General features: G+C 37.5%; 1 protein-coding gene across 6 annotated transcripts in view; it reads left to right on the forward strand.

The window, feature by feature from the left end:
- The window catches only part of OSBPL1A (oxysterol binding protein like 1A), a 218925-nt gene that overhangs the window by 60091 nt on the left and 133817 nt on the right, over positions 1-25017 (forward strand). For all 6 annotated transcript variants that reach the window (XR_009047972.1, XM_057698860.1, XM_057698859.1 and 3 more), the window contains 6 exons: positions 8652-8713; positions 8804-8848; positions 9701-9774; positions 9891-9954; positions 17258-17356; positions 18536-18658. Coding sequence is in view for 5 of the 6 variants with exons in the window: in XM_057698860.1 (XP_057554843.1) it covers positions 8652-8713; positions 8804-8848; positions 9701-9774; positions 9891-9954; positions 17258-17356; positions 18536-18658 (467 nt within the window). In the remaining variant the exon portion in view is untranslated. The remainder of the gene's footprint in view (positions 1-8651; positions 8714-8803; positions 8849-9700; positions 9775-9890; positions 9955-17257; positions 17357-18535; positions 18659-25017) is intronic.

Below are 25017 nucleotides of genomic sequence, written 5' to 3' on the forward strand. Positions count from 1 at the left end.
ACCATGCTGTCCTCACCCAGCCTGTGCTCTCTCTGCCAGGAGTGCCCTTTTCCTTCCTGTCCATCTGATAAACTCTAGTCTCACCCTAAGAATTAGCTCAAACTCTGCATCCCCAGAGAGGCTTTCCCTGTATCCCTGAGATAGACATAGGTTCTTCCTGGAATAAGTTAGAAGAGAAATTGGGGGGTGCAGAAGGGGAAACACTCAGGAGATGAGAGGGAAATACCAGTTCCCTGGAAGCCGAAGGAAGAGAGTAAATGCAGAGCTAAAGGGGTAGGTTGTTACTGGTTATGAGCATCTTAGACTGAAGAAGATAAACACTGAGAAAAGGCTGTGGAGTTCGGTGACCCAGTGCCCAGCAGTCCTCTCCGAGAGAGCAGCTTTTACTGGGTAGTTAAGTGAAGGCTAGGTTAGGGGCTGAGGACTGAGTAGGAAATGAGGAAGCTGAGGCAGCACTACCTGTCTGCTTCTTTGCAATATGTAAGAACAGAGGGATGGCTCTGTGGCCAAGTGGAAGGTTTTTTAGGCACAGGGGGAATTTAAGCATGCTTAAAGTTAAGGAGGGCCAGGGCAGTAGGAAAAGAGCTTGACTTCATTGTGACAGTTAGAAATGTAATTTTTAAAAAGGTAGTATTTTGGGGAATAGCAAAAAAGTAGAAACATTTTTGATAAAAGATGTTTAGTTTTTTAAATGGAGGTAGTTATAAACACAGCTGAAGGATGTAAAAGAAGACCTAAAAAATGGAGAAACCCTGCCATGTTTTTGGTGGAGAAAGACCTCAGCAGTGAAAAGCTAATAGTTCTCCACAAATTAATTTATAATTCAAAGCAATCCCACCCAGAATCCTCAAAGGGTTTTCACAGAACTTGACTAGATGATTCTAAATTTATACAGAAGAGTCAAGGGCGGAGAATTTTAAAGGGGAAGAGAAGCGGTGGGGGTGGAGCTAGCCCTGCTGGATAGAAGGACTACTTATGAATCTGTGGTAAGTAAAGTATTCATTTCTTCAACAAATATTTGAGAGCTTATGTGCCAGACACTATTCCAGGCACTAGGGACCTAGAGCAGTGAAGGAAAAAAAAAAAAAAAAGACAAGTTCCTGCTTTCATGGAGCCTACATCCTAATAAAGGGAGGTCAATAAAAAGCAAATAGAAAAGCAGGTATTTAATATGTCAGATGTAATAAGTGCTGTGAGGGGGGAAAAACAGGGAAGTAGGATCTGGAGTGTGATGCATGAATAGTGGGCTCCTGCTTTGTATGGGGTGGCAGGAAAAGCTTCTCTGTTAGGAGAACAATTAAAATTTGAAGTGAGAGGGCAAGCCATGCCAATATCTGGGAGACAAGCTTGGTACCAGGCAGAGGAAACAGGTGAGAGTGTGCGTGATGTGTCAGGAAGAGCAAGGAGGCCAGGATGTCCAGAAGAGAGTGAGAGAAGGGGAGTGGTCAGAGCAGGGAGTGAGAGGCAGTGGCAACTGGATCATGAAAGGCCTTTCAGGTTATTTTAAGAGTTTTGGCTTTTACTCTGAGAGATGGGAAGATGTGGGAGGGTTTAGAATGGAATGAAATAATCTGACTTATATTATGAAAAATTATCACTGTTTGCCATGACCCTAGGAGGGCAGGGAGGCTAACTCTTAAGAGGCTGTTGGGATAATCAGGAGGTGAGAGATAATATTGGCTTGAATCAGGATAGTGGTAATAAAACTGGTAGTAAGTGGTTGGAATTTTTTTTTTTTTTTTAACACATATTTGAAGGTAGAGTGGTCAGAATTTTCTGATGACTTGGATGTCAGGTATGAGAGAAAGGAGTCGAGTATAACTTTCCAGTATTTGAACTGAGAACCTAGAAGAATAGAATTTCCACTTGGTGAGAAGGGGAAGACTGCAAGAGGGACAGGTTAGCAGTTGCTGAGAATTAGCGGCTTCGTTTTTAAGACATTAAGAATTTAAAATACTATTATACAATCCAAGGGATAGAATTGGAGATAGAAGTTTGAGTTCAGGAGAGAGGTCTGAGTGGTGATATAAATTTGGGAATGATTAGTGTATACTGTAGAGTTATTTAAAGTCTGGAATGGATAAAATCACATAGTGAAATCTTGAATTGATATTGGCTCAAGGTAGATAAATAATTTAGAAATGAAAGTATGTACACATGGGAACTTAGTAGGTGACAAAAGTGGCGTGATAAGTGGATGAGGAAGAATTAAGTGATGCTGGGACGATTAGCTGTCCATATAGTAATAGGTGATTTTAGATAACCATTTCATTTTGAATACTAAATTCCAGATAAAGACCTAAATGTGCAATATAAACTTTAAAACGTCAGGAGAGGCTTCTACTTTTGGCCATAATGGAATTATAGGGACCTGATTTACCTTCCCTTCTCCACTCCTATTAGCATTGAATTGGAAAACCTAGCCAGTGCAATAAAGCAAGAAAAAAAATTAAGATATTCAGGCTGAAAAAGAATAATTTTATTCATAGGAAACATGATCATCCATGTAAAAAATTCTAAGAAATCTACAACAACCTAGTAGGACTAATTAGTGAGCAACTTCAGTATACAAAACTTAATATTTGTGTACACTACTCAGGAGTCGAAATTGAAAAAGCTTATTATTTACAATAGCATTAAAATATCGTGAAATACTTGGGAATAAACTTGATAAGGGATGTGTAAGATTTGTACGCATTAAACATTGGTAAGAGAAATGTAAGAGTATCTGTATGGGGAAGGGTATTATTTTCAGGGTTCAGAAGACTCCACATTGTTGGCATGTCCGTTTTTTCTAAGTGGATCTAGCAAGTCAGTGCAATCCCAGTCAAAATTCCAACAGGGCTTTTTGTAGAAATTGACAAATTGATTGTAAATTTCATTTGCATATGGAAGCGACCTAGTATACCCAAAACAACTTTGCAAAGGAACAGAGTTGGAGGAGGACTTAGGCTACCTTGCAGTCACAGTCAGGGTTCTCTAGAGAAACAGAACCAATCAGATACATACATATATATAGAGAGAGAGTGGAGAGCCCAACCTATTAAAGAGGAGAGACCAAGACCAAGAAGGCCGGTGGTGTAATTCAGTCTGAATCTGAAGGCCTGAGACCCCTAGGGAGAGGACAGTGGAGGCCAGAGAACCAGGACCTCCAATGTTCCAGGGTAGAAAGAGATTGATTTCCCAGCCCAGAAAGAGAATTTGTCCTTTCTCTGCCTTTTTGTTCTGTTCAGGCCCTCAGTGGATTGGATGATGAGGTCTGATCTTTACTCAGTCTACTGATTCAAATGCTAATCTCGTCCAGAAATACCCTCACAGACACACCCAGAGTTGTTTCACTCTTATTTACTATCTAGGTATCCCTTAGGCCAATCACTGTGGCAAGGTGTAAGGATAAATATATAGGCCTATGGGATAGGAGAGAGTCCAGAAATATAAAAATGTATATACACACAAGTGATTTTTGTCAAAGGTGTCAAGGCAATCAGTGAGGAAAGGATAAAATTGTCAAAAATGGTATTGGAAAAGTTGGATTGCTATATCCAAAATAATGAAATATGACCTTTACCTCACACCATGTGTAAAAATTAGATCTAGATGGACCACAGAAATGAACATGAGTTAAAACCATAAAACTCTAGAAGAAAATACAGTAGAAAATCTTAGTTACCTTGGGTCTTGCAAAGATTTCTTAAATATGACACAAAGCATGAATGATAAAATATTGTTAAATTGGACTTTGTCAAAATTAGAAATTTTTGTCTTCGTAGGCGCTGTTATGAACCCGTGTCCCCTGCATTGGCAGGTGGATTCTTAACCAGTGCATCAGCAGGGAACCCCTCCTAGTCTTTTTAAACAAGGATATTTTAAATTTTTAATCAAAGTTGTTGATCCTCTTCTTTGATTTCTTCTAACACTTCTAAACTTAGGTAGAGCTTTGGTAAATATTAGATTCTGTTTTCTCCTGTGTATCTGTATCACATTCATTCAGCAAATACTGAGCCTCTGCTGTGTGCCAGGAACCATTGTCGGTACTGGAGACCCACCAGCGAACAAAATCCGAGTGTCCCCACACTTGTGTTCTGGTGGGAGGAGACAGACAAAGTGTAAATACACATGCAGTGTCAGGCAGTGAGGTGTGGAAAAATAAAATAGGCTGAAGGGGATAGAGGGAGAGCCAGTGGGGAGCGAGGCTGTTGTTTTGGAAAGGGCGGGGAGAGAAGGGAAGGCCGTGCTGAAGTGACTGAGCAGAGAGCCACATTGAGGAAGGGCGTGAGGAAAGGCAAGTGATGAAGGATTCTGGCAGAAGAGCAGTGAAAGCAACGGGCAAGTCAGTCTGAAAGCTCCGGGGTAGAAGGGCACTTGGCGTATTTGGAAAAGGAAGCTAGAGAGGGGCTCGTCAGGGAGACGAGTAACATCAGAGGGTAGCCAGAGGCTCAGCCCTGTTAGTGAGTGTGGGGAGTTTTGAGCAGGAAAGGTGATGTGAGAGTGTATGGTAGGATGTGAGACTCTCAAGTTGCTAATCACTTATCTTTGCACCCTTTGTCAAGCAGCCTTTCCTTTCCCCTTGTTTTGTTGTGCCTTTGTCATACTCCTGAAGAATTTACTTTTTGTGTGTGTTTTCTGTGCTGTTTAATTGCCTCAGCTGTCCCTTCGCCAGCGTTGCACTTTTATTGGTCGTTTTTGTAAGGTTTTAATAGCTGATGACGTTTCCCTTTATTATGCTTTTCCTAGAGAGTCTTAACTGTTTTTGCAAATGGCATTTAAAATAATTTTCTTAGGTTTTTAGTAAAAATGCTGTTGGCATCTGGTTGAGACTGCGTTCTATGTGAATTATTTGAGGAGTGTTGACATTTTTATTTCGTTTTCCCATTAAGGGACGAATCTGAGTCATGCAGAGATTGAAATATATAATCGTTCCTGTTTTTTACTTTATTTTGTCGTGGTCGATAAGAGATTTAGTGTGATTTTGAAACAGCTGTTTATGGTGCCCATCTCAGAAAGAAGACCATTTCATTCAGTTCAGAAAGCATCTTATCAAATCTGCACCATGTGACAGGCACTGTGGGCCTTGAATCCAGAAATGAGGGCTCTGTGCGAGACTTCAGCTCTTGGCAGGAGTTCAGAATTGATTTTTGGTGTTAGGACAGAATTCAGTGAAAGAAATCACATTGTCTGTCTTCTCTCTGCCTAAGGGAATAATTTCTCAAAAGTGCCCTGAGATAGAATAAAAATAATGAGTTGGCAGACCTTTTCATCAGACGTCCTCCTGTGTGCGATTAGCTAGAAAACCTAAAGTGATTATCAGATACTCAGTTAATATTTTAAGAAGTTTTTCCCCACTAAAAGAATGATATATGACCAGTTTGAGTTTTACCCATCAGCAGTCTGGTAAATCTACCTCTAAAATAAATCTTGAACCCACCTACTTTTCTCCATACCTGCTAGTGTCTCCATTTTACTACTCTCTAGTTCAAGCCACCAGTGTCTTTCTTGTTTTTATTTTTTAGTTAATTTTTATTGGAGTATAGTTGATTTACAGTGTTTCTGTTTCTGCTGTATAGCAAAGTGAATCAGTTATACATATGTCCACTGTTTTTTAGATTCTTCTCCCATATAGGTCATTTCACAGTATTGAGTAGAGTTCCCTGTGCTATCCAGTAAGTCCTTATTAGTTATCTATTTTATGTATAGCAGTGTGTATATGTCAATCCCAGTCTCCCAATTTATCCCCCCTTTCTGTCTTTCCCTCTTGGTAGCCATAAGTTTGTCTTCTGTACCTGTGACTCTGTTTCTGTTTTGTAAATAAGTTAACTTTAGATTCCACATATAAGCAATATCATATGATATTTGTCTTCCCGTTTGACTTCACTCAGTATGGCAATCTCTAGGTCCATCCATGTCACTGCGAATGGCATTATTTCGTTCTTTTTTTATGGCTGAGTAATATTCCATTGCATATACATACCACATATTCTTTACCCATTCTTCCGTCGATAGACATTTAAGTTGCTTCCGTGTCCTGGCTATTGTAAATAGTGCTTCAGTGAATATTGGGGTACATGTATCTTTTCAAATTATGATTTTCTCCAGATATATGCCCAGGAGTGGGATTGCTGGATCATATGGTAGTTCTATTTTTAGTTTTTTAAGGAACCCTCATATGGTTCTCCATAGTGGCTGTACCAATTAACATTCCCACCAACAGTGTAGGAGGGTTCCCTTTTCTTCATACCCTCTGCAGCATTTACTGTTTGTAGATTTTTTGATGATGGCCATTCTGACCAGTGTGAGATGATACCTTACTGTAGTTTTGATTTGCATTTCTCGAATAAGCGGTGATGTTGAGCATCTTTTCATGTGCCTCTTGGCCATCTGTATGTCTTCTTTGGAGAAATGTCTTTTTAGGCTTTCGCCCATTTTTTGATTGGGTTGTTTGTTTCTTTTTCTGATATTGAGCTGTGTGAGCTGTTTGTATATCACCAGTATCTTTCACCTGGACCTTTGCTATTGCTTTGTAACTTGTATCCCTACTTTTCTCTTGCCCACATTTACAGGCTTTTTCCATACAGTAGCTGCAGTGATTTTTAAAACAATTTTTATTATGGGAATTATCAAAGCTTAAACGATAGAATAGTATAATTGATGTACTCATAACCCTCTTTCAGGAATTATCAATAATGGCCACTCCTCCAATGTCATATTATTTTGTCTATAAATATTTAAGTACATTTGTGTAAGGTCCCCTTTAAAAAAAAATACCATAACCACGTAATAGTTGTACAACTCTGTGAATACACTAAAAAGCATTGAATTGTGTACTTTAAATAAGTAAATTGTGTGGTGTGTGAATTCTCTCTAAATAGAACTATTAAAAAAAACACAGTGTTACTATCCTATTCATAATTTTATAATTTCTCAAAATCATTAAACAGCCAAAGTTCACATTTCCCCAGATAGTCTTATAAAGTCCTTTTTAACACTTTGACAGAGTTTGAAACATAAGTCAGATCATTTTACTCTTTTACCTAAAACCTTTTGGTGGCTTTCCATCATATTTAGAATAAAATACAAACTCCATGTACTGGTTCACAAAGGTCTGATCACTAAGCCCTTTTGTGATGTGGCTTCTTTCTACCCCTGCCTTTCTCTCTTGCCCACCTAATTGTTCCTACCTCAGGGCCTTTGCATGAGCTGTTGTCTCTGCTTGTAGTCTCTGCTTCCCCTGTATTCTCACAAGGGTGAATCCTTCCTTTCAGTTTAAACATCCCTCCCTCCGAGAGGCTTTCTTCCATCAGTCCCCCAGTGTCCAATCTAAAGTGGTATCCCAGTCGTTCTCTCTCAGAACATTCACTTAAGAATGTTGGCATACCATGGTTTATTATTTGCTAGATCCTTTTTTTTTTTTTTTTTTTTAGTTGTCTGTCTTTACCTTTTTCTATGCTTCCCCCGGTCCAGTTTTTTGGTCATGTTCACTGCTGAATCCTCAGTGCCTAAAATACTAATTGGCGCATGATAGACTCTCATTAGGAGATCGTTCTACAAAAAGTTGCCCAACATGTACCAGGTGTTTGCTGTTTATAAACAGGTTTTATCACCTTACTGCATACATAGAGTTCCAGAGTTCCAATCTGATATGTTATCTTGAAAGGGCTGATTTTTTGTTTTAAATTTTTATGTGTAGCTTTTGTTTCCCTAGTAATTAGAAGCTCTTTGAGGTTATGAGATGATGATTTGTTTTGGTTGCATCCTTCATACAGTGTCCTGCTCACTTCAGAACTCAATAAATAACTTAAAAATTCCATTTTTGTTGTTTGGCAAAACACAGAGTGCTTGCATGTGTAGGCTTGAGAAAGTTACCATGATACCTTGCTGGTTTCATTCTCTATTACCACTTTTTCCTTTTGTCCTCAATTGTGGACCATCACACGGTTTCTCTAAGTTGTCTCTGCTACCTGTTCTGCAGTGAGGTAGTTGAAGAGCAGCTGTGGTGGGCTGAATAATGCTCCCCCAAAGATGTGATTAGTTAGGTATCTTGAGATAGTGAGATAATCCTGAATTCCCAGTGTAGTAACAAGGGTCCTTCCTTTTGGGGAGGAGGTAGGAGGATCAGAATATCAAGAGAGAAAAATGTAAGGGTGGAAGCAGAAGCTGGAATGATGCACCTTGAAGATGGAGGGAGGGACCATGAACCAAAGGGATGTAGGCGACCTCTGGAAAAGGCAAGGAAACAGATTCTCCCCAAGAGCCACAGAGGAAGGCAGCCCTGCCAACAGCTTGATTATTAGCACCGTGAAACTATGGATTTCTGACCTCCCGAACTGTAAGATAATAAATCCTATTGTTTTAAACCACTAAGTATGCGGTAATTTGTTACAACAGCTGTAGGAAACTGATACAGTGACTTACGGCAAGAAGCTTGAATGATCACAGAACCTGTACAGAGTGTTCAGAGTTTAGTTTGGTTTGCTGGCTTAGTAGTTAATTACTGAAAAGGAGGCTGTAAAGAACTGAGATGGCAGCGTCAGGTAGGTAATTTGGGGGGTAGCTGATGGACTAGTGAAAGAATATTAATTACATGCTGCAATATAAGCATCAATTTTATAGTAGAATTAAGCTCTTGATGGCTTTTTCCCTTGTATTTTACACAGATCAGAAACCTCTTGATCTTGCCCAGGGTGCTGAAATGAAACACATTCTTGTTGGTAATAAGGTCTGTGGTAGTGGATGTAACGTAGAAAAAAATTTTGAATTCTTGAACTACAGAGATGCGTTTTTCATAAAAACGTGTTTTTTTCAATAGGTCATCAACAAAGCATTGAATCGATTCGAAGGCCCTCTCTGGAAGGTAGGTTGGGATTTTTCAAAATAATAAAACTGTAAAAAGAAGATTCTCAGGTGCTCTCTTGTTAAAATTCTTTTTCATTTTCTGAAGCATATGTGATTTAATGATTATTCAGTCTTATAATGTAAACCATTTTATACTGCTGGACTTTATTAGGCATCCAGTGCTTGTAGCAGTTAACTATCTCTTGTGTTGGTCTAACACTTTTAGATGACCAAGTGTGTACAGAGCAGAGTGGAAGAATTTTTTTCTTACTTAAGCATAGGAATGCAGTATCATTTTTGTTATGAACATTGATCCATGGAGGACTTGGAATTTAATATTTGAATTGTCACAGAGCATACATATAAAATCTTTCTGGTTCTAAAAATTTCTTTGCATTTTGGAGTTCAGTTATTTTCTAGAATTAACTGTTTTGGAGCTCATAGTTTCTTCTGCATCTGCAAGCGCTCCTTCTATATACTTATGTACATGTGTGTTTATACTGTATACAATAAGTTTAGGATAATTCTCCTTTTTTAGAAGCTCATTCAGGACTTAGAGGAAATTGTCTTTGAAGCCCACAACTGATAAATTTCCTATAAATATCCTTGCACAGTATTGTCAGAACTATAAACTGTGTTCATCGTTGATCTTACCAATATGGCATTTCTTCTGTTCCTGTCACCCTGTAGTGGTATGTTTTCACTTCTGCACCCTGTTCCTCAGTTCATGCTTGATCATTTTTGAGTGTGCAGTGGTACTGTCTGGTTGAAAGGCTCAGATAGTACTGTCATAACTTAATTACTTTTTATGAGTTGAGTATTTGAATCTAGATATATCAGCTTGGAAAAATCTTTGTTGTTTTTCCTTTAGAGTTCAAGATTTTTTGGCTGGAGGTTATTCTGGGTAGTGTTAGAACACGGAGTCCTCTCATGGTATAGGAAACAGTAAGTATTATGATCGTTATCCTTGTTGAATAATTTTAGCATCTAAATTTTGAATGATTGAAAGTTTTCACTAATCTCTTTTCCTTTTGCCTTGATTATTTATATTTATTTTGAAGGCCCGATGCAGTCCATAATATTTATCGCCAGGGATGCAAACACCTAACTCAAGCAGTATGCACGGTAGGATGACACACGCGTCTTTTGCTTAAACTGTGAAATCAGTCCTGCAAGTGATCACCCTACATCGTTGGTATAAGCTGCCTTGTAAAATCTTGGGGTAGAAAGCACTTGTGCAGATGGCCCTCCGTATCTGCAAATTGTGCATCTACTGATTCAACCAACTGTGGATCAAAACTATACAGGAAAAAAAAATTCCAGGAAGTTCCAAAAAGCAAAACTTGAATTTGCCATGCACCGGCAACTATTTACATACAATGTAAATGCTATTAAGTATTATAGGTAATATGGAGATGCTTTAAAGTAAGCAGGAGGGTGTGCATAGATTGTATGGAAATACTGCACCACTTTCTGTAAGGGCCTTGAGCTTCCATGAATTTAGGTGTCCTTCAGGTGTCCTGGAACCAATCCCCCACAGATACTGAGGAACGACTGCATGTGTTTTGTTTTTGTTTTTTTTAAGAACTTTTATTGAGATACAGTTAACAGACAATAAACAGCATACATTTAGAGTGTACAATTTGGTATCCCAATCTCCCAATTCATCCCCCCCCAACCCTCCCCTCTTTCCCCACTTGGTGTCCATGTGTTTGTTATCTACATTAGTGTCTCTGTTTCTGCCTTGCATTTCCTCTTTCATAGTTGTTAGCATTTGCCTTCTGTATTGAGGTGCTCCTATATTGGGTGCATATATATTTATCATTGTTATCTTCTCTTCTTGGATTGATCCCTTGGTCTCTATGTAATGTCCTTTCTTGTCTCTTATAACATTTTTTATTTTAAAGTCTATTTTATCTGATGTGACTATTGCTACTCCAGCTTTCTTTTGATTTCCATTTGCATGGAATATCTTTTTCCATCCCCTCACTTTCCATCTGTATGTGTCCCTAGGTCTGAAGTGGGTCTCTTGTAGACAGCATACATATGGGTCTTGTTTTTGTATCCATTCAGCCAGTCTATCTTTTGGTTGGTGCATTTAGTCTATTTACATTCAAGGTAATTATCAATATGTATGTTCCTATTACCATTTTCTTAATTGTTTTGTTTTTGTTTCTGTAGGTCCTTTTCTTTTAAGTTTCCTGCTTAGAGAAGTTCCTTTAGCATTTGTTGTAGGGCTGGTTTGGTGGTGCTGAATTCTCTTAGCCGTTGCTTGTCTGTAAAGCTTTTGATTTCTCCGTCGTTTCTGAATGAGATCCTGGCTGGGTAGTGTATTCTTGGTTATAGGTTATTCCCTTTCATCACTTGAAATATATCATGCCACTCCCTTCTGGCTTGCAGAGTTTCTGCTGAGAAATCAGCTGTTACCCTTATGGGAGTTCCCTTGTATGTTATTTGTCGTGTTTCCCTTGTTGCTTTTAGTAACTTTTCTCAGTCTTTCATTTTTGTCAATTTGACTGCTATATGTCTTGGCGTGTTTCTCCTTGGGTTTCTCCTGCCTGGGACTCTCTGTGCTTCCTGGACTTGGGTAGCTCTTTCCTTTCCCATGTTAGGGAAGTTTTCAATTATAATCTCTTCCAGTATTTTCTCAGGTCCTTTCTCTCTTCTCCTTCTGGGACCCCTATAATGGGAATGTTGGTGTGTTTAACATTGTCCCAGAGGTCTCTTAGGCTGTCTTCAATTCTTTTCATTCTTTTTTCCTTATTCTTTTCCACATCAGTGATTATCACCATTCTGTCTTCCAGCTCACTTATTCGCCCTTCTGCCTGTTGGTTCCTTCTAGTGTATTTTTCATTTCAGTTATTGTGTTGCATATCTCTGTTTGTTTGCTCTTTAATTCTCCTAGGTCTTTGGTAAACTTTTCAGTCTTTGCATCCAGCCTTTTTTCAAAGTCCTGGATCATGTTCACCATCATTATTCTGAATTCTTTTTCTGGAAGAGTGCCTATCTCCTCTTCATTTAGTTGTTTTTGTGGGGTTTTATCTTGTTCCTTCATCTGGTACAAAGTCCTCTGCTTTTTCATTTTCTCTGTCTTTCTGTGGCTGTGGTTTTCAGTTCCACAAGATACAATACTGCTGATACTGCTTGATCCTCGACTGTATGTGTTTTTATTTGAGAACAAGTAAAGTTGTGGAATTCCATTTTAAAAATGTAATCAACTTAAAAAAAATCTCTATGTATTGTGAGATAAGAGGTTCATGATCCAAAACCATTTATACAGAAATTCGATCATTTTGTATGTGTGTATGTATGTGTATATGTTCACACGCGTGTGCATATGTTTGTATTTGTACATGGGTAAATCTGGATAATGAAAATTTTTTTGGTGGTAAAATTTGAATCCTATATCAAAATCAGTATTTTTAGGTTCTCCATATTCACTTCTGGCTGTTTTACTTTTACCAACCAGGAGAAAGTGTTTTTCCTTCTTCGAGATTAGTCTAAGACTGGAGCCTAGACATACTCTTTTGCTTGCTGCCTCAAGTTCTGTAGGGTTGTCAACATGCCACAGCAGTGCACCTGCTCTTTAGAGCGCAGCACCTGGCTTTCTGAGTGGACACTCCCAAAGGACTCGCAGCATCGCCCTTGTGGCATCACAGGCTTAGTCACCTGCCCCTGCAGCCCAGCCTCCTTACACATGCTGGCCCCTTAGTGTCCTCACACCCCTGCCTCCCTTCACATTTGACCAGAGGGCTAGGGAGGTGCTGTCTAGTCTTAGCCATCCAATCTTCTTGTTTCTTCTGTTGGTGCAGTCCTGGCCATTCACTTGTGTTCCAGCTTTTGATTGATTGATTTAATATGAAGTTTTGTCTATCTTTTTTTATATAAATTTATTTTTTATTTTATTTATTTATTGGCTGCATTGGGTCTTTGTGTTGCACATGGGCTTTCTCTAGTTGCTGTGTGTGGGGGCTACTCTTCATTGTGGTGCACAGGCTCCTCACTGTAGTGGCTTCTCTTGTTGTGGAGCACAGGCCCTAGGTGCGTGAGCTTCAGTAGTTGTGGCACATGGGCTCAATAGTTGTGGCACACAGGCTCAGTAGCCGTGGTGCATGGGCTTAGTTGCTCCATGGCATGTGGAATCTTCCCAGGGCTGGGCTCGAACCCGTGTCCCCTGCATTGGCAGGCAGATTCTTTACCACTGCGCCACCTAGGAAGTCCGGGTTTGTCTATCTTAAAACAAAAAATTAAACAAGTTGCTCCCTCACCCTTTTAAAATTTCCGGTTTTTAACTTCCCTAGAATCAGTAGCTTCTGCTATGTTATGCTCACCTTGTTTTATAACTTTTGCTTCTTGTATAAATGTCTACTTAAAGGCTACATTTATGAATCCATATTGATACAAGGTAATGGACATTCAGTGACTACTATTAGGCAGGCTCTGTTTACTTTCCAGACTCTTAAGGTAGATACTTAGGTTATTGATTGGAGACCTTTTTTCTTTTCTAATGTAGGTTTTTACACCTATAATTTTTTTTAATTGTGGTAAAATACACATAACACAAAGCTAACCATCTTAACCATCTTTAAGTTCAGAGGTGTTAACTGTATTCGCTTTGTTGTACAGCAGGTCTCTAGAAATTTTTCATCTTGCAGAACTGAAACTCCATACCCATTGGATAGCACCTCTTATTTCCCATACCCCCATGCCCTGGCAACCACCGTTCTACTTTCTGTTTCTATGCTTCTGACTACTTTAGGTACCTCACGTGAATGGAATTACACAGTATTTGTCTCATTTATTTCACTTAGCATAATGTCCTCAAGGTTCACACGTTATAGCATGTGACAGGATTTCTTTTTTTTAAGGCCGAGTAATATTCCATTGTTACATATAGACAACATTTTCTTTATCCATTCCTCTGTCGATGGATGTTTGAGTTGCTTCCACCTTTTGGCTGTTGTGAATAATGCTGTGATGAATATGGGTGTGAAAATGCCTCGTCAAGAACCTGTCTTCGTTTCTTTTGGATACATACCTAGACGTGGAATTTGTGGGTCATATGGTAGTTCTGTTTTTAATTTTTTAAGGAACTTCCATGCTGTTTCCCACAGCACCTGCACCATTTTACATTCATACCAGCATTACTCCAGTTTCTCCACATCCTCACCATTACACTTGTTTTGCATGGGTTTTGTTTGTTTATTTGTTTGCCATTCTAATAAGTATGAGATGCTATCTAATTGTAGCTTGATTTGCATTTCCCTGGTGACTAGTGATGTTGACTCTCTTTTCATGTACTTCTTATTGGCCATTTGTATGTTGTTTTTTTGGAGAAATGTCTGTTTAAATCTCTTGTCCATTTTTTAATCAGGTTTTTCTTTTCTTGTTGGTGTTGAGTTGTAGAAGTTCTGTGCATATTCTGAATATTAATCCCTTATCAGATACATGATTTGCAAATACTTTCTCCAATTTCGTTTTCACTCTGCTGCTAATGTCCTTTGATGCATAGAAGTTTTTATTTTTGATGTAGTCCAATTTATCTGTTTTTTCTTTTGTCACTTGGACTGTTGGTATCACATCCAAGAAACTACTGCCAAGTCCAATGCCGTGAAGCTTTCTTCCCATGTTTTCTTATATGAGTTTTATAGTTTTGGCTCTGACATTGAGGCATCGGTTTCTCCTGAGGCCTTTCTTCTTGACTTGCACGTGGCGGCCTTCTTGCTTTGTCCTCACATGACTTTTTCTCTGTGTGCAGGCATCCCCTGCTTTCTCTTCCTCTCCTTGTAAGGACATCAGTCATACTGGATTAGGGTCCCACCCTTATGATCTCATTTTACTTTAATTACTTTTTATAAAAGCCTGATCTCCACATGTAGTTTTATTGGGGATTAGGACTTCAACATATGAAGCCCTTAATCTGGTTGAGTAAGTTCTTTTCCTTTCTTAGTTTACTGAGAGCCCTCATGAAAATCTGTTGAATTTTGTTAAATTATAAATTTATAATAAAATATAAAATTATATTTTTTTAAATTATAAATTTTAGTTATATTGATAGACTTTAGGGTGTTAATAAAATCAATCGTATATTGCTGGGATAAATCCCAGTTGGTTATGATATATTGCCATTTTAATATATTGTTCATTAATATTTTGTTAAGCATTTTTGCTCTTTTGTTCATGATGGATATTGATTTATATTTCTCCTGTGATGTTTTATCTGGTCTCATAATGAATTGGAAAATGTTCCTTTTCAGTTTTCTAAAAGAGTTTGTATAGGGTTAGGTTATTGCTTCCTTAAATGCTTGATAGAATTCACCTGTGAAGTCACATGGGCCAGGAGGTTTTGGGGGGGAGATCTTAGTTGCAAACTTAATTTCTTCAGTTGTTATAGGGCTATTCACATTTTCTATTTCTTCTTGGGTTGGTGTTTGTAATTTTTACCTTTCAAGGAATTTGTCCGTTTTCTTTAGATTATAAAACCTAAGGTTAATAATATTCCCTTATTATGGTTTCAATGTCTGTGTGATAGGTAGTGTTATACGCTCTTTCACTTTTCATATTGGTAATTTGTGTCTCTTCTTTTTCCTAGATCAATCTGTCTAGCATTTTTTCAGTCTTACTGATCTCTTCTAAGAACCAGCTGTTGATTCCATTGAAATTTTCCTCTTGTTTTTGCTCTCTATTTCATTGATTTTTGTTCGTTTTAAAGAATTTCTCCATGCTTTGGTCTTAATTTGCTCTCTTTTATAGTTTCTTAAGGTTGAAGCTGAGATTATTCAAATTATCATCCAGTTCAAGATACTTACTAATTCCTATTGTGATTTCTTCTTTGAACCAATGAATGTTTAGAAGTGTGTTGTTAAATTTCCAAATAATTGGAGTTTTCGTAATTATTGTGTTTTTGATTTGCAATTCCATTTTGGTCATTGAACATTTCCTATATGACTTCCATCTTGTCAGAGGTGTTGAGACTTGCTTGATGACTCTACATTTGGATTACCCTGGAGGATGCACTGGAAAATAGTGCGTATTCTGCTGTTATTGGGGGTCATGTCCAGTATACATTGTCATGATGGTTGATAGTGTTGTTCAGATCTTCTGTATCCTTGCTGACTTTTTCTCATCATATCAGTTGGTGAGAGAAGGGTGTTTATACCTCTGACTACACTTGTACTATTATTTATTTCATGCTCTGTTGTTGATCACAACATATTTATGATTATTGTCTTTCTGATTAATTGACCCTTTTAGCTTTATGTGGTGGTCCTGTTTATCTCCTGTAGTAATACATTTTGTTTTGAAATCTATTTTGCTTAATATTAACATAACCACCCAGGCCTTCTTATGGTTATTGTTTGCATAGTATCTCTTTTTTCTGTCTAGTTACTTTCAACCTATCTTTACCTTTACATTTATTTTCTTTCTCCTGTAGATAGTGTATATTTGGGGCCCTATTAACCATTCTGACATTTTTTTGCCTTTTATTTAGATTTCTTTTGCGAATGTGGTCCACTTTTTTACTTCAAATGTTAAGTAACTTTGGATTGTATCCTTAGTGTTAAGCTCTGGGGAGATCCTGGATTCTGTTATTTTTCTCCATTAAATGTTATTTCCATTGTTTTAGGTCCTTTTTGGCTGGGTTTGGATTGTAAACTCTGTTCTTGGGCGGCAGCTCTGGTCTGCATTCAGCAAGGCTGTATTTCAGTTACTGCTTGGAATCTGTTCTGTGCATCAGCAAAAGATGTGAATAGACAGAATCTGGGAGTCCCATCTCTGTCTCTTTCCCTTGTGGGACTTCCCTACTCTCTTTAGTATTTATGGCTGTCCAGCTTTGCTTTTTTAATTTCCAAAGACAGACTGTTGTCCAGGTTTGCTGTTGTGCCTCCGATGGGGACCGTACTCGTTCCAGGTGGACAGTCTTAGGGATGGAAACTTACTTGCAAAGTTCCTCGTTTCCTTTCCTCCAAGGCAGTGCGCTCTCCCATCAAGTCTGCCTGCTCTTGTTCACACTCCAACTCTTCCTTTTCTACTCCTCATGCTTTTACACTCAGTTCCAACATTTTCTATACTCAGCTCAAACAAAAGGTTCAGGAGAGTGGCATGAAGGAGAAATTGGAGCTCTGGTATTTAAAGGACTTTATAGCCCAAGTGCATGCTATGTTATATTTAATAGGACAAAAGGAAAACTTAATACATGGACTATTTATTAGTATTTACTTTGAGTAATTAAGAATATGAAAGCCAGATTTGATGTAGATAAGCTACAATGTATTTGATACTCCCAATGTATCAGTTTTTCTCAGTATTTTAAATGTTCACTTGGGTGTTATTGTTATGTTAATATTGTTAATTTTATGTGTAGATAATTAGGGTTCTGTTTTATGGGCATGAATGGTGTTGTCTTACTGACTTCTTTATATCCAAGGTAAAATCCACTGATAGCTGCCTCTTCTTTATTAAATGCTTCGATGACACTGTTCATGGCTTCAGGGTTCCTAAGAACAGCCTTCAGCAGACAAGAGAGGTAACTTTATGGGTTCATTTATCTTTCATAAAACTTAACATTTAAGAACATAAAGAATATAAGATAGGCTCAATATTAACATCTGACATCTTGTTGATTGTACCTTTTTAATGGAAGCGATTATGTGAAGCTCATCAAATTTGGCTTACAAATTAATTCCTTATCAACAGGTACCTGCAGGTATTTTTCTCTTCATCTTTTTTAAATTTCGCTTCTGTGAATGTAAGGGGCCCTCATTAGTTTTGGAAAAAAGCCTAAGTGATTATTTAGTCTGCCCCTAAATTTATAGGTGAGGAAACTGAAGACTGTAAGACTGAAGTGACCTCTCAAGGTCTTGCAGCTTGCAAGTAACAGAACCTGGCTCCAGCCCAGGTGTTCTGATTTAGTACAGTGTAGACTGAGCCTTTTTTTGTGGTAAATTGAACAATAGCAGCAAGCAAGAAAATTGGGATTGATGTGACAGAAATTCATTGTGTAGTTATTTAATGGAGGCTCAGTGTTCCTTTAGATCACAGCAGTATTCATAGACTTATCTTGTTTTCTGTAAATTATGTAAGGGGTTAACAGGATCTATTTTCCAGAGCGGTTAACTTTGGCCTCGCAGAGAACTCTAAACAATCCAAAACATGACTGTCCCAACATTTTCATAAAAGGGTAAGATTTGACCCTGAAAAATGCTGCAAGAAGTGAAATAGAAGTAAGATAGGTATTTTTAGGGCAAACATTCCATCTTTTTGTGAAATCACTGATATTTTTAAAAGCTTAGTAAAAGTTAAAGGATCAGGGAAATTGTTGGTTCTCTTAAAATGGTCTGAGTTTCTTGTGCTTATGGCAAGTTAGTAAATTGTTTCTGGATGCATTATTATACAATAACCTATTCAACAGTGTTGAGAACCTATAATTCTAAGTGAAAAATTCTCCACCCATTACTTAGTTTTTGTAATGTTTCAGTATTAATAAACATGTAAACTTATAGATAATATTTTTAAAGTATTGGGAGAATTTTTTATCCAAACATGTCATGGACAGGAGACCTGCATCATTATTTTGTTTTGTTTTGATTTATTTGAAGCCTTAATACATTTTTCTCCTTCTAAATTTTATGCTTTCCAAATTGTTGTCATAATATCTGTTTTGAGTAAAAGTGTATTTCACTTTTATTTAAATGGATGATTTCAGGACTGGTTGGAAGCAATAGAAGAGCATTCTGCTTACAGCACTCACTACTGTTCCCAGGACCAGTTGACTGACGATGAAGAGGAAGATACAGTTTCTGCTGTAGACTTGAAGGAATCCTTAGAGGTAAATAGGAAAATGTAACTTGACCTGTATAGCTAACTCTCACTCGGGTTTTACCAAGAATTTCTTTTTTTAATATGAGGTTTTGAAATTAAAATTTCTCACCACAATGCCAAAAATACTACTTTTCAGTAATATTCTCATGTTATTTATACTGTCTCTGTTATGGAAATAACTATCAAATATCTCTATAAATAGGCTCTAAAGATAGGCATGTGCCTACATGTATCTTTTTGGTTACAGTTTTTATGTTGTAAGCAGATTGTCATTCTCTCTGAAAGCTGCTGCCAGTAGAGGGGCATGCATTGCTTGCCTTGCTGCCCTTTATGACTTCACTGTATATTTCAGAGTTTAAATAATGCAACCATAGTGATACCTTTCCTGGTCTGTAGTTTCATTTAAAAGCACTTGTAACCTGTAACTTCATTGATTAGAGGTAAGGTAAAGCATCAGTAATGAATGGAGAGGCCCTTATCCAAAGTGACATCAGTGCCTCATCCATAGAGAGATATGAACATAAGTAATTGAAATGAAATAGGTATTTTTTTTTCTTGGCATCAGTTTTCTGGCTATACCTTTTAAATGAATGGGTTTGGAAGAATTAGAACTGTGAAAGGATGATGCGTTTCAGTCTAAATAATGTCCGAGCGTATGAATTTGCCTACTAAATTTAATCTTTTTTAATGAAATGAATTTATTGCAGTATTTGAATGTTTCTAAAGCAAAAACTTCAGTGAATTTAAGTTTGCTGATGCCTAAGGAGTTTTATTGACTTAAGGCTCTATAAACTTAAAATAAGAGATTTTGGCACTTTCGATCCATAATCTTAATTTATGATGGAACATTAAAGAATTTGAGCCCTTCCATGTTTTCTTGAAGACATTCCCCAGAAGTTGACCATTGCTTTACCAGCACTGCTTAGATTTTAAAGCCGAATATGTAATGTGACAACCATAAACATAATTTTTGGATCAGTGAACTTTGCAAAGGTAACATCTAAATAACATTAAAACTGTTCAGGTAAAAAAAGGAAGTTAAAATGTCTATGCCCAAAATCATGTTAAACAAGTAAAAAATAAAACTATGCTAAATATTTTAACTTTTAGTCAATGTTCCCCAAGTGAAAAGAAATCCTTCCCTACTTATCCACCCTCAACATAAGGTAAATGATAAAATCTGGAAGGGCTTACAAAGCTCAGCAATTTCCTTCCCAGAATTATGGTAATTTTAAGACCTTTTTAATGGAAGCTACAGGTAAAATAAAAGCATACTAACTTGCATATCATTAAAGAACTTCCTTGAAGAAATGTTTCTTCTTCAGCTTATTTTTCAAATTTTAGGATTATCAACCATAACCGTACCTTTTATTTTATTCCTTATATGAATATTGTGTGCCTTTGTTAACTCTAAAGCCATGAGGGCTTTGCCGTCTAGATGTTATAGCACCTGAAGTCAGTGAGTTTCAGCCAGTGTTAAGTACTTGAGGTTTTGCAGGTTATACACTTAGCTTTGTCCAACAGAATTTGAATGCTAATTCTGGGAATTCTGACTGTCTCAATTTGTGGAGGTTGGTCAAAAATGGGAAAATCTGAAACGAACTTTGAGGTATGTTCAATTGTAGCTTGTGGTAGACTGGCTCCAATGCCTGGGTTCTTAGGTTGCAAGGAGATAACAGGGACCAATTTGTGAAACAGGTTTGTTCTAGATGCCTGTAGACTTTCTAAGGGAAATGGGGGACTCTAGGACTGGAATGTTCTGAAACTACCTGAATTAACATAAAATTAACCCCATTTCCTCAACATGCTTTTGGATGAGTAAGTAGACCTATAAGAAACTGGGGGAATGGGGGAATGTCCACAATGAAAAGGTGACCATGTTATGTGATACTCTTGGTCCTATTTTACCTCCACCCAAAATGAGAAGCCTCCAGAAACTTAAAACATTTTCTCTCAGCCCTCAGTCTGTCACTGCTTTGAGGTTAGGCCTACAGGGAGAAAAGTGTAAGACAGAAATATTGGCCTTACAGTTGTTGCCTTAATGGCAACTTGAAAATATTTCAGAAATAAAAATTGGAAGAGAAATTTAAGGAAATATTGGTATAGAACCTCACTGTCCAATACGATAGCTACTAGATACATGTGGCTATTGACATTTAAAAGAATTAGAGTTAAATGATTCCTCATTTAACTCATTTTAACTAGCCACATTTCAAGTGCTCAGTAATCACGTGTGGCTATCACCTTGGACAGTGCAGATATAGAATGTTTCCATCACTGTAGAAAGTTCTGTTGGATGGAATTGGGGTAGGCTGTTAGCATTGAGGTGGCACTAGGTAAGTGGGGGTTTTATTTGTTGACGATATCTTGATTCTCATAGGCTCTGAACTGTATCTGTTATACAAAATAATGAGCAGATGATACTAAATTTTAACCAACGAGAAAGTAATATCAGACTTTTCTGAAGAAATGATTCATAATTAAAGTAAATGTGTAACAAGATGAATATATATCAACTCAAAGCTAGTAAATAGAGGGTGGATTGAGTTGGGAGATTAGGGTTGACATAAATATGCTACCATATGTAAAATAGCTAGTGGGAACCTACTGTGTAGCACAGGGAGCTCAGCTCTGTGCTCTGTAACAACCTAGATGGATGGGATGGGGAACGGGGGAGGGTGGTCCAAGAGGGAGGGAATATATGTATATACATACTGATTCACTTCATTGTATAGCAGAAACTAACACAACATTGTAAAGCAACTATATACTCCAATTAAAAAAAATTTTCATATATATTGATATAGTTAAGATTTATAGCTAAGTGAAAAGGGCAAGGTGTAAAATGGTATATCTAATATGCTTCTACATGGGAGAGAAAAAGCAGGAATGTACACACATTTGTGTAGGTTAGATCATCCCAGGAAGGATGAGAAATTATTAGCAGTTGTTGCTTTGGAACTGAGAAAGGGGGAAAACAGGAACTCTAGGACAGATAAGTATGTGAGGGAGAATTGCCTTTCTCTGTATATGCTTTTCTTTTTCTTCTTTGTATAAATAACTAATGCAAAATACAACATTAAGAAGATTACAGATCATCAGGTACCAAAAAGAGTCAGTGTGCTTTGGAGTGTCTTTGATTGAGGGAAGATGGAGTGTGGGGTTATCCTTGAAGTGGATTTGGCTTGAGTAAGGAAGGTTTGGAGATGAGTACAGAGGACCAGTACTTGTAATGCTGACCGTTTTCTGCAGAGGAAAGTTATCAGGGTTCTACAAGCATTATTTTTAAAGTTTAAATTAATATTATTAAGATACAATTTTTTATATAATAAAATGAGGGCATTTTAGCATCTTCAGTGTGATGTTTTGACAAAATGTCCTATGTAACCACCATGCCTGTCAAGATGTAGAACATTTTTATCACCTCAAAAAGCTCTCTGATGCCCCTTCCAGACAGTGCCCTCCACTCCATCTCAGGCAGCCACTAATCTGCTCTGTCATCACAGGCATTGTCAGCTTTGCCCCTTCTAGAATTCCATCTAAATGAAATCATACCATATTTGCTCTTTGGTGCCTGTCATCTTTCACCTGCAATGTTGTGTGTATCAGTAGTTTATTTTTTTTTGTTGCTGAGTAGAAGACAGTCTGCTTTGGTGCTTTTTTTTTTTTTTTGCTTTTTTTTTTTTTTTTTAATTGAAGTATAGTTGATTTACAATGTTTTAGTTTCTGGTGTACATGAAAGTGATTCAGCTATACATATACATACATTCTTTTCCTTATTCTTTTCCATTATGGTTTATTATAGGATATTGAATATAGCTGCCTGTGCTGTACAGTCGGACCTTGTAGTTTATCTGTTTTGTGTATAGTAGTTTATATCTGCTAATGTTTCGGCTCTTAATTAAGCAAATGTGGATTGTCTGTATGTGGCAAATAGGCTGGAATTAATGAACTCTCTCCTACCCTATCCACTCCTCCCTATATGCACACTCCCTTGATGTACATTTTTTTTTTAATTTTTAAAGAACTTTTATTGAGGTATAATTGACATACAATAAACTGCATGTATTTAAAGTGTACAATTTGGTTTTTTTATTCTTATTAGTGATGTATATATGGCAATTCCAATCTCCCACTTCATCCCACCACAAACCCCACCCCACCCCCCACCCCCTTTCCCCACTTGGTGTCCATATGCTTGTTCTCTACATCTGTGTCTCTGTTTCTGCCTTGCAAACTGGTTGATCTAGATTCCGCGTATGTGCGTTAATATATGATACTTGTTTTTCTCTTTCTGACTCACTTTACTCTGTATGACAGTCTCTAGGTCCATCCATGTCTCTACAAATGTCCCAATTTCGTTCCTTTTTACAGCTGAGTAATATTCAATTGTATATATGTACCACATCTTCTTTATCCATTCATGTGTTGATGGACATTTAGGTTGCTTCCATGACCTGGCTATTGTAAATAGTGCTGCAGTGAACATTGGTGTGCATGTGTCTTTTTGAATTATGGCTTTCTTTGAGTATACACCCAGTAGTGGGATTGCTGGGTCATATGGTAATTCTATTTTTAGTTTTGCAAGGAACCTGCATACTGTTCTCCATAGTGGCTGTATCAATTTACATTCCTAGCAGCAGTGCAAGAGGGTTCCCTTTTCTCCACACCCTCTGCAGCATTTATTGTTTGTAGATTTTCTGATGATGCCCATTCTCACTGGTGTGAGGTGATACCTCATTGTTGTTTTGATTTGCATTTCTCTCATAATGAGTGATGTTGAGCAGCTTTTCATGTGCCTCTTGGCCCTCTGTATGTCTTCTTTGGAGAAATGCCTATTTAGGTCTTCTGCCCATTTTTTGATTGGGTTGTTTGTCTTTTTGATATTGAGCTGGATGAACTGTTTATATATTTTGGAGATTAATCCTTTGTCTGTTGATTCATTTGCAAATATTTTCTCCCATTCTGAGGGTTGTCTTTTCGTCTTGCTTATAGTTTCTTTTGCTGTGCAGCAGCTTTGAAGTTTCATTAGGTCCCACTTACTTATTTCTGTTTTTATTTCCATTACTCCAGGAGGTGGGTCAAGAAAGATCTTGCTGAGATTTACGTCAGAGAGTGTTCTTCCTATGTTTTCCTCTAAGAGTTTTATAGTGTCCGGCCTTACATTTAGGTCTTTAATCCATTTGGAGTTTATTTTCGTGTATGGTGTTAGGGAGTGTTCTAACTTCATTCTTTTCCATGTAGCTGTCCAGTTTTCCCAGCACCACTTACTGAAGAGGCTGTCTTTTCTCCATTGTATATCCTTGCCTCCTTTGTCATGGATTAGTTGACCATAGTTTATCTCTGGGCTTTCTATCCTGTTCCATTGATCTATATTTCTGTTTTTGTTTCGGAAACATATTGTCTTGATTACTGTAGCTTTGTAGTATATTCTGAAGTAAGGGAGTCTGATTCCTCCAGCTCTGTTTTTTTCCCTCAAGATTGCTATGGCTGTTCATGGTCTTTTGTGTCTCCATACAAATTTTAGGATTTTTTGTTTTAGTTCTGTGAAAAATGCCATTGGTAATTTGATACGGATTGCATTGAATCTGTAGATGGCTTTGGGAAGTATTGTCATTTTCACAATGTTGATTTTTCCAATCCAAGAACATGGTTTGTCTCTCCATCTGTTTGTGTCATCTTTGATTTCTTTCATTAGTGTCTTAAAGTTTTCTGAGTACACGTCTTTTACCTCCTTAGTTAGGTTTATTCCTAGGTATTTTATTCTTTTTGTTGCAGTGGTGAATGGGATTGTTTCCTTAACTTCTGTTTCTGATCTTTCATTGTTAGTGTATAGGTTTCTGTGTGTTTTGATATAACTGTCTCATATGTCAGAGTTGATAAAGTAGATTAACATCAACTTAAACCAATAGCTGAAATCCAGGTGGGCAGAAGTTGCAGCAGGAGACCTGTGTCCTGGTTGTGGCCCAGCTGCTCACCTGGGTGCCTCTGAACCTCTGCAGCCCGGGGCTGTGGGTGTGTTTCTGTTCTTGGGCTCTGTGCCCACATAGCCTGGGTTTAAAATACTGTCACACTTCAGGTATTAGAACACTGCTTGTGTGGGATCTTATTTATGTTGTGTAAATAAAAGTTAAAACCTAAAAAGAGTCCCTAGCATAAGGTGCATGGCATAGAAGTCAGTGAGACACCATGCTGGGCTCTTTAAAGAACATATAAGCATTAACCTTCTTAATTATATTTTTAGGTTTTTGTAATATAACTAGTAGCTGCTAAGAGGAAATGATAACAAATTGGAGAATGTGGATTTTTAAAAACTGTATTAATAACCTATTTCTGTTCTTTTTAGCATCAATTAAATGGCATTAA

The sequence above is a fragment of the Hippopotamus amphibius genome, chromosome 11, assembly GCF_030028045.1.
Source record: "Hippopotamus amphibius kiboko isolate mHipAmp2 chromosome 11, mHipAmp2.hap2, whole genome shotgun sequence".
In the NCBI taxonomy this organism is placed as follows: domain Eukaryota; kingdom Metazoa; phylum Chordata; class Mammalia; order Artiodactyla; family Hippopotamidae; genus Hippopotamus; species Hippopotamus amphibius.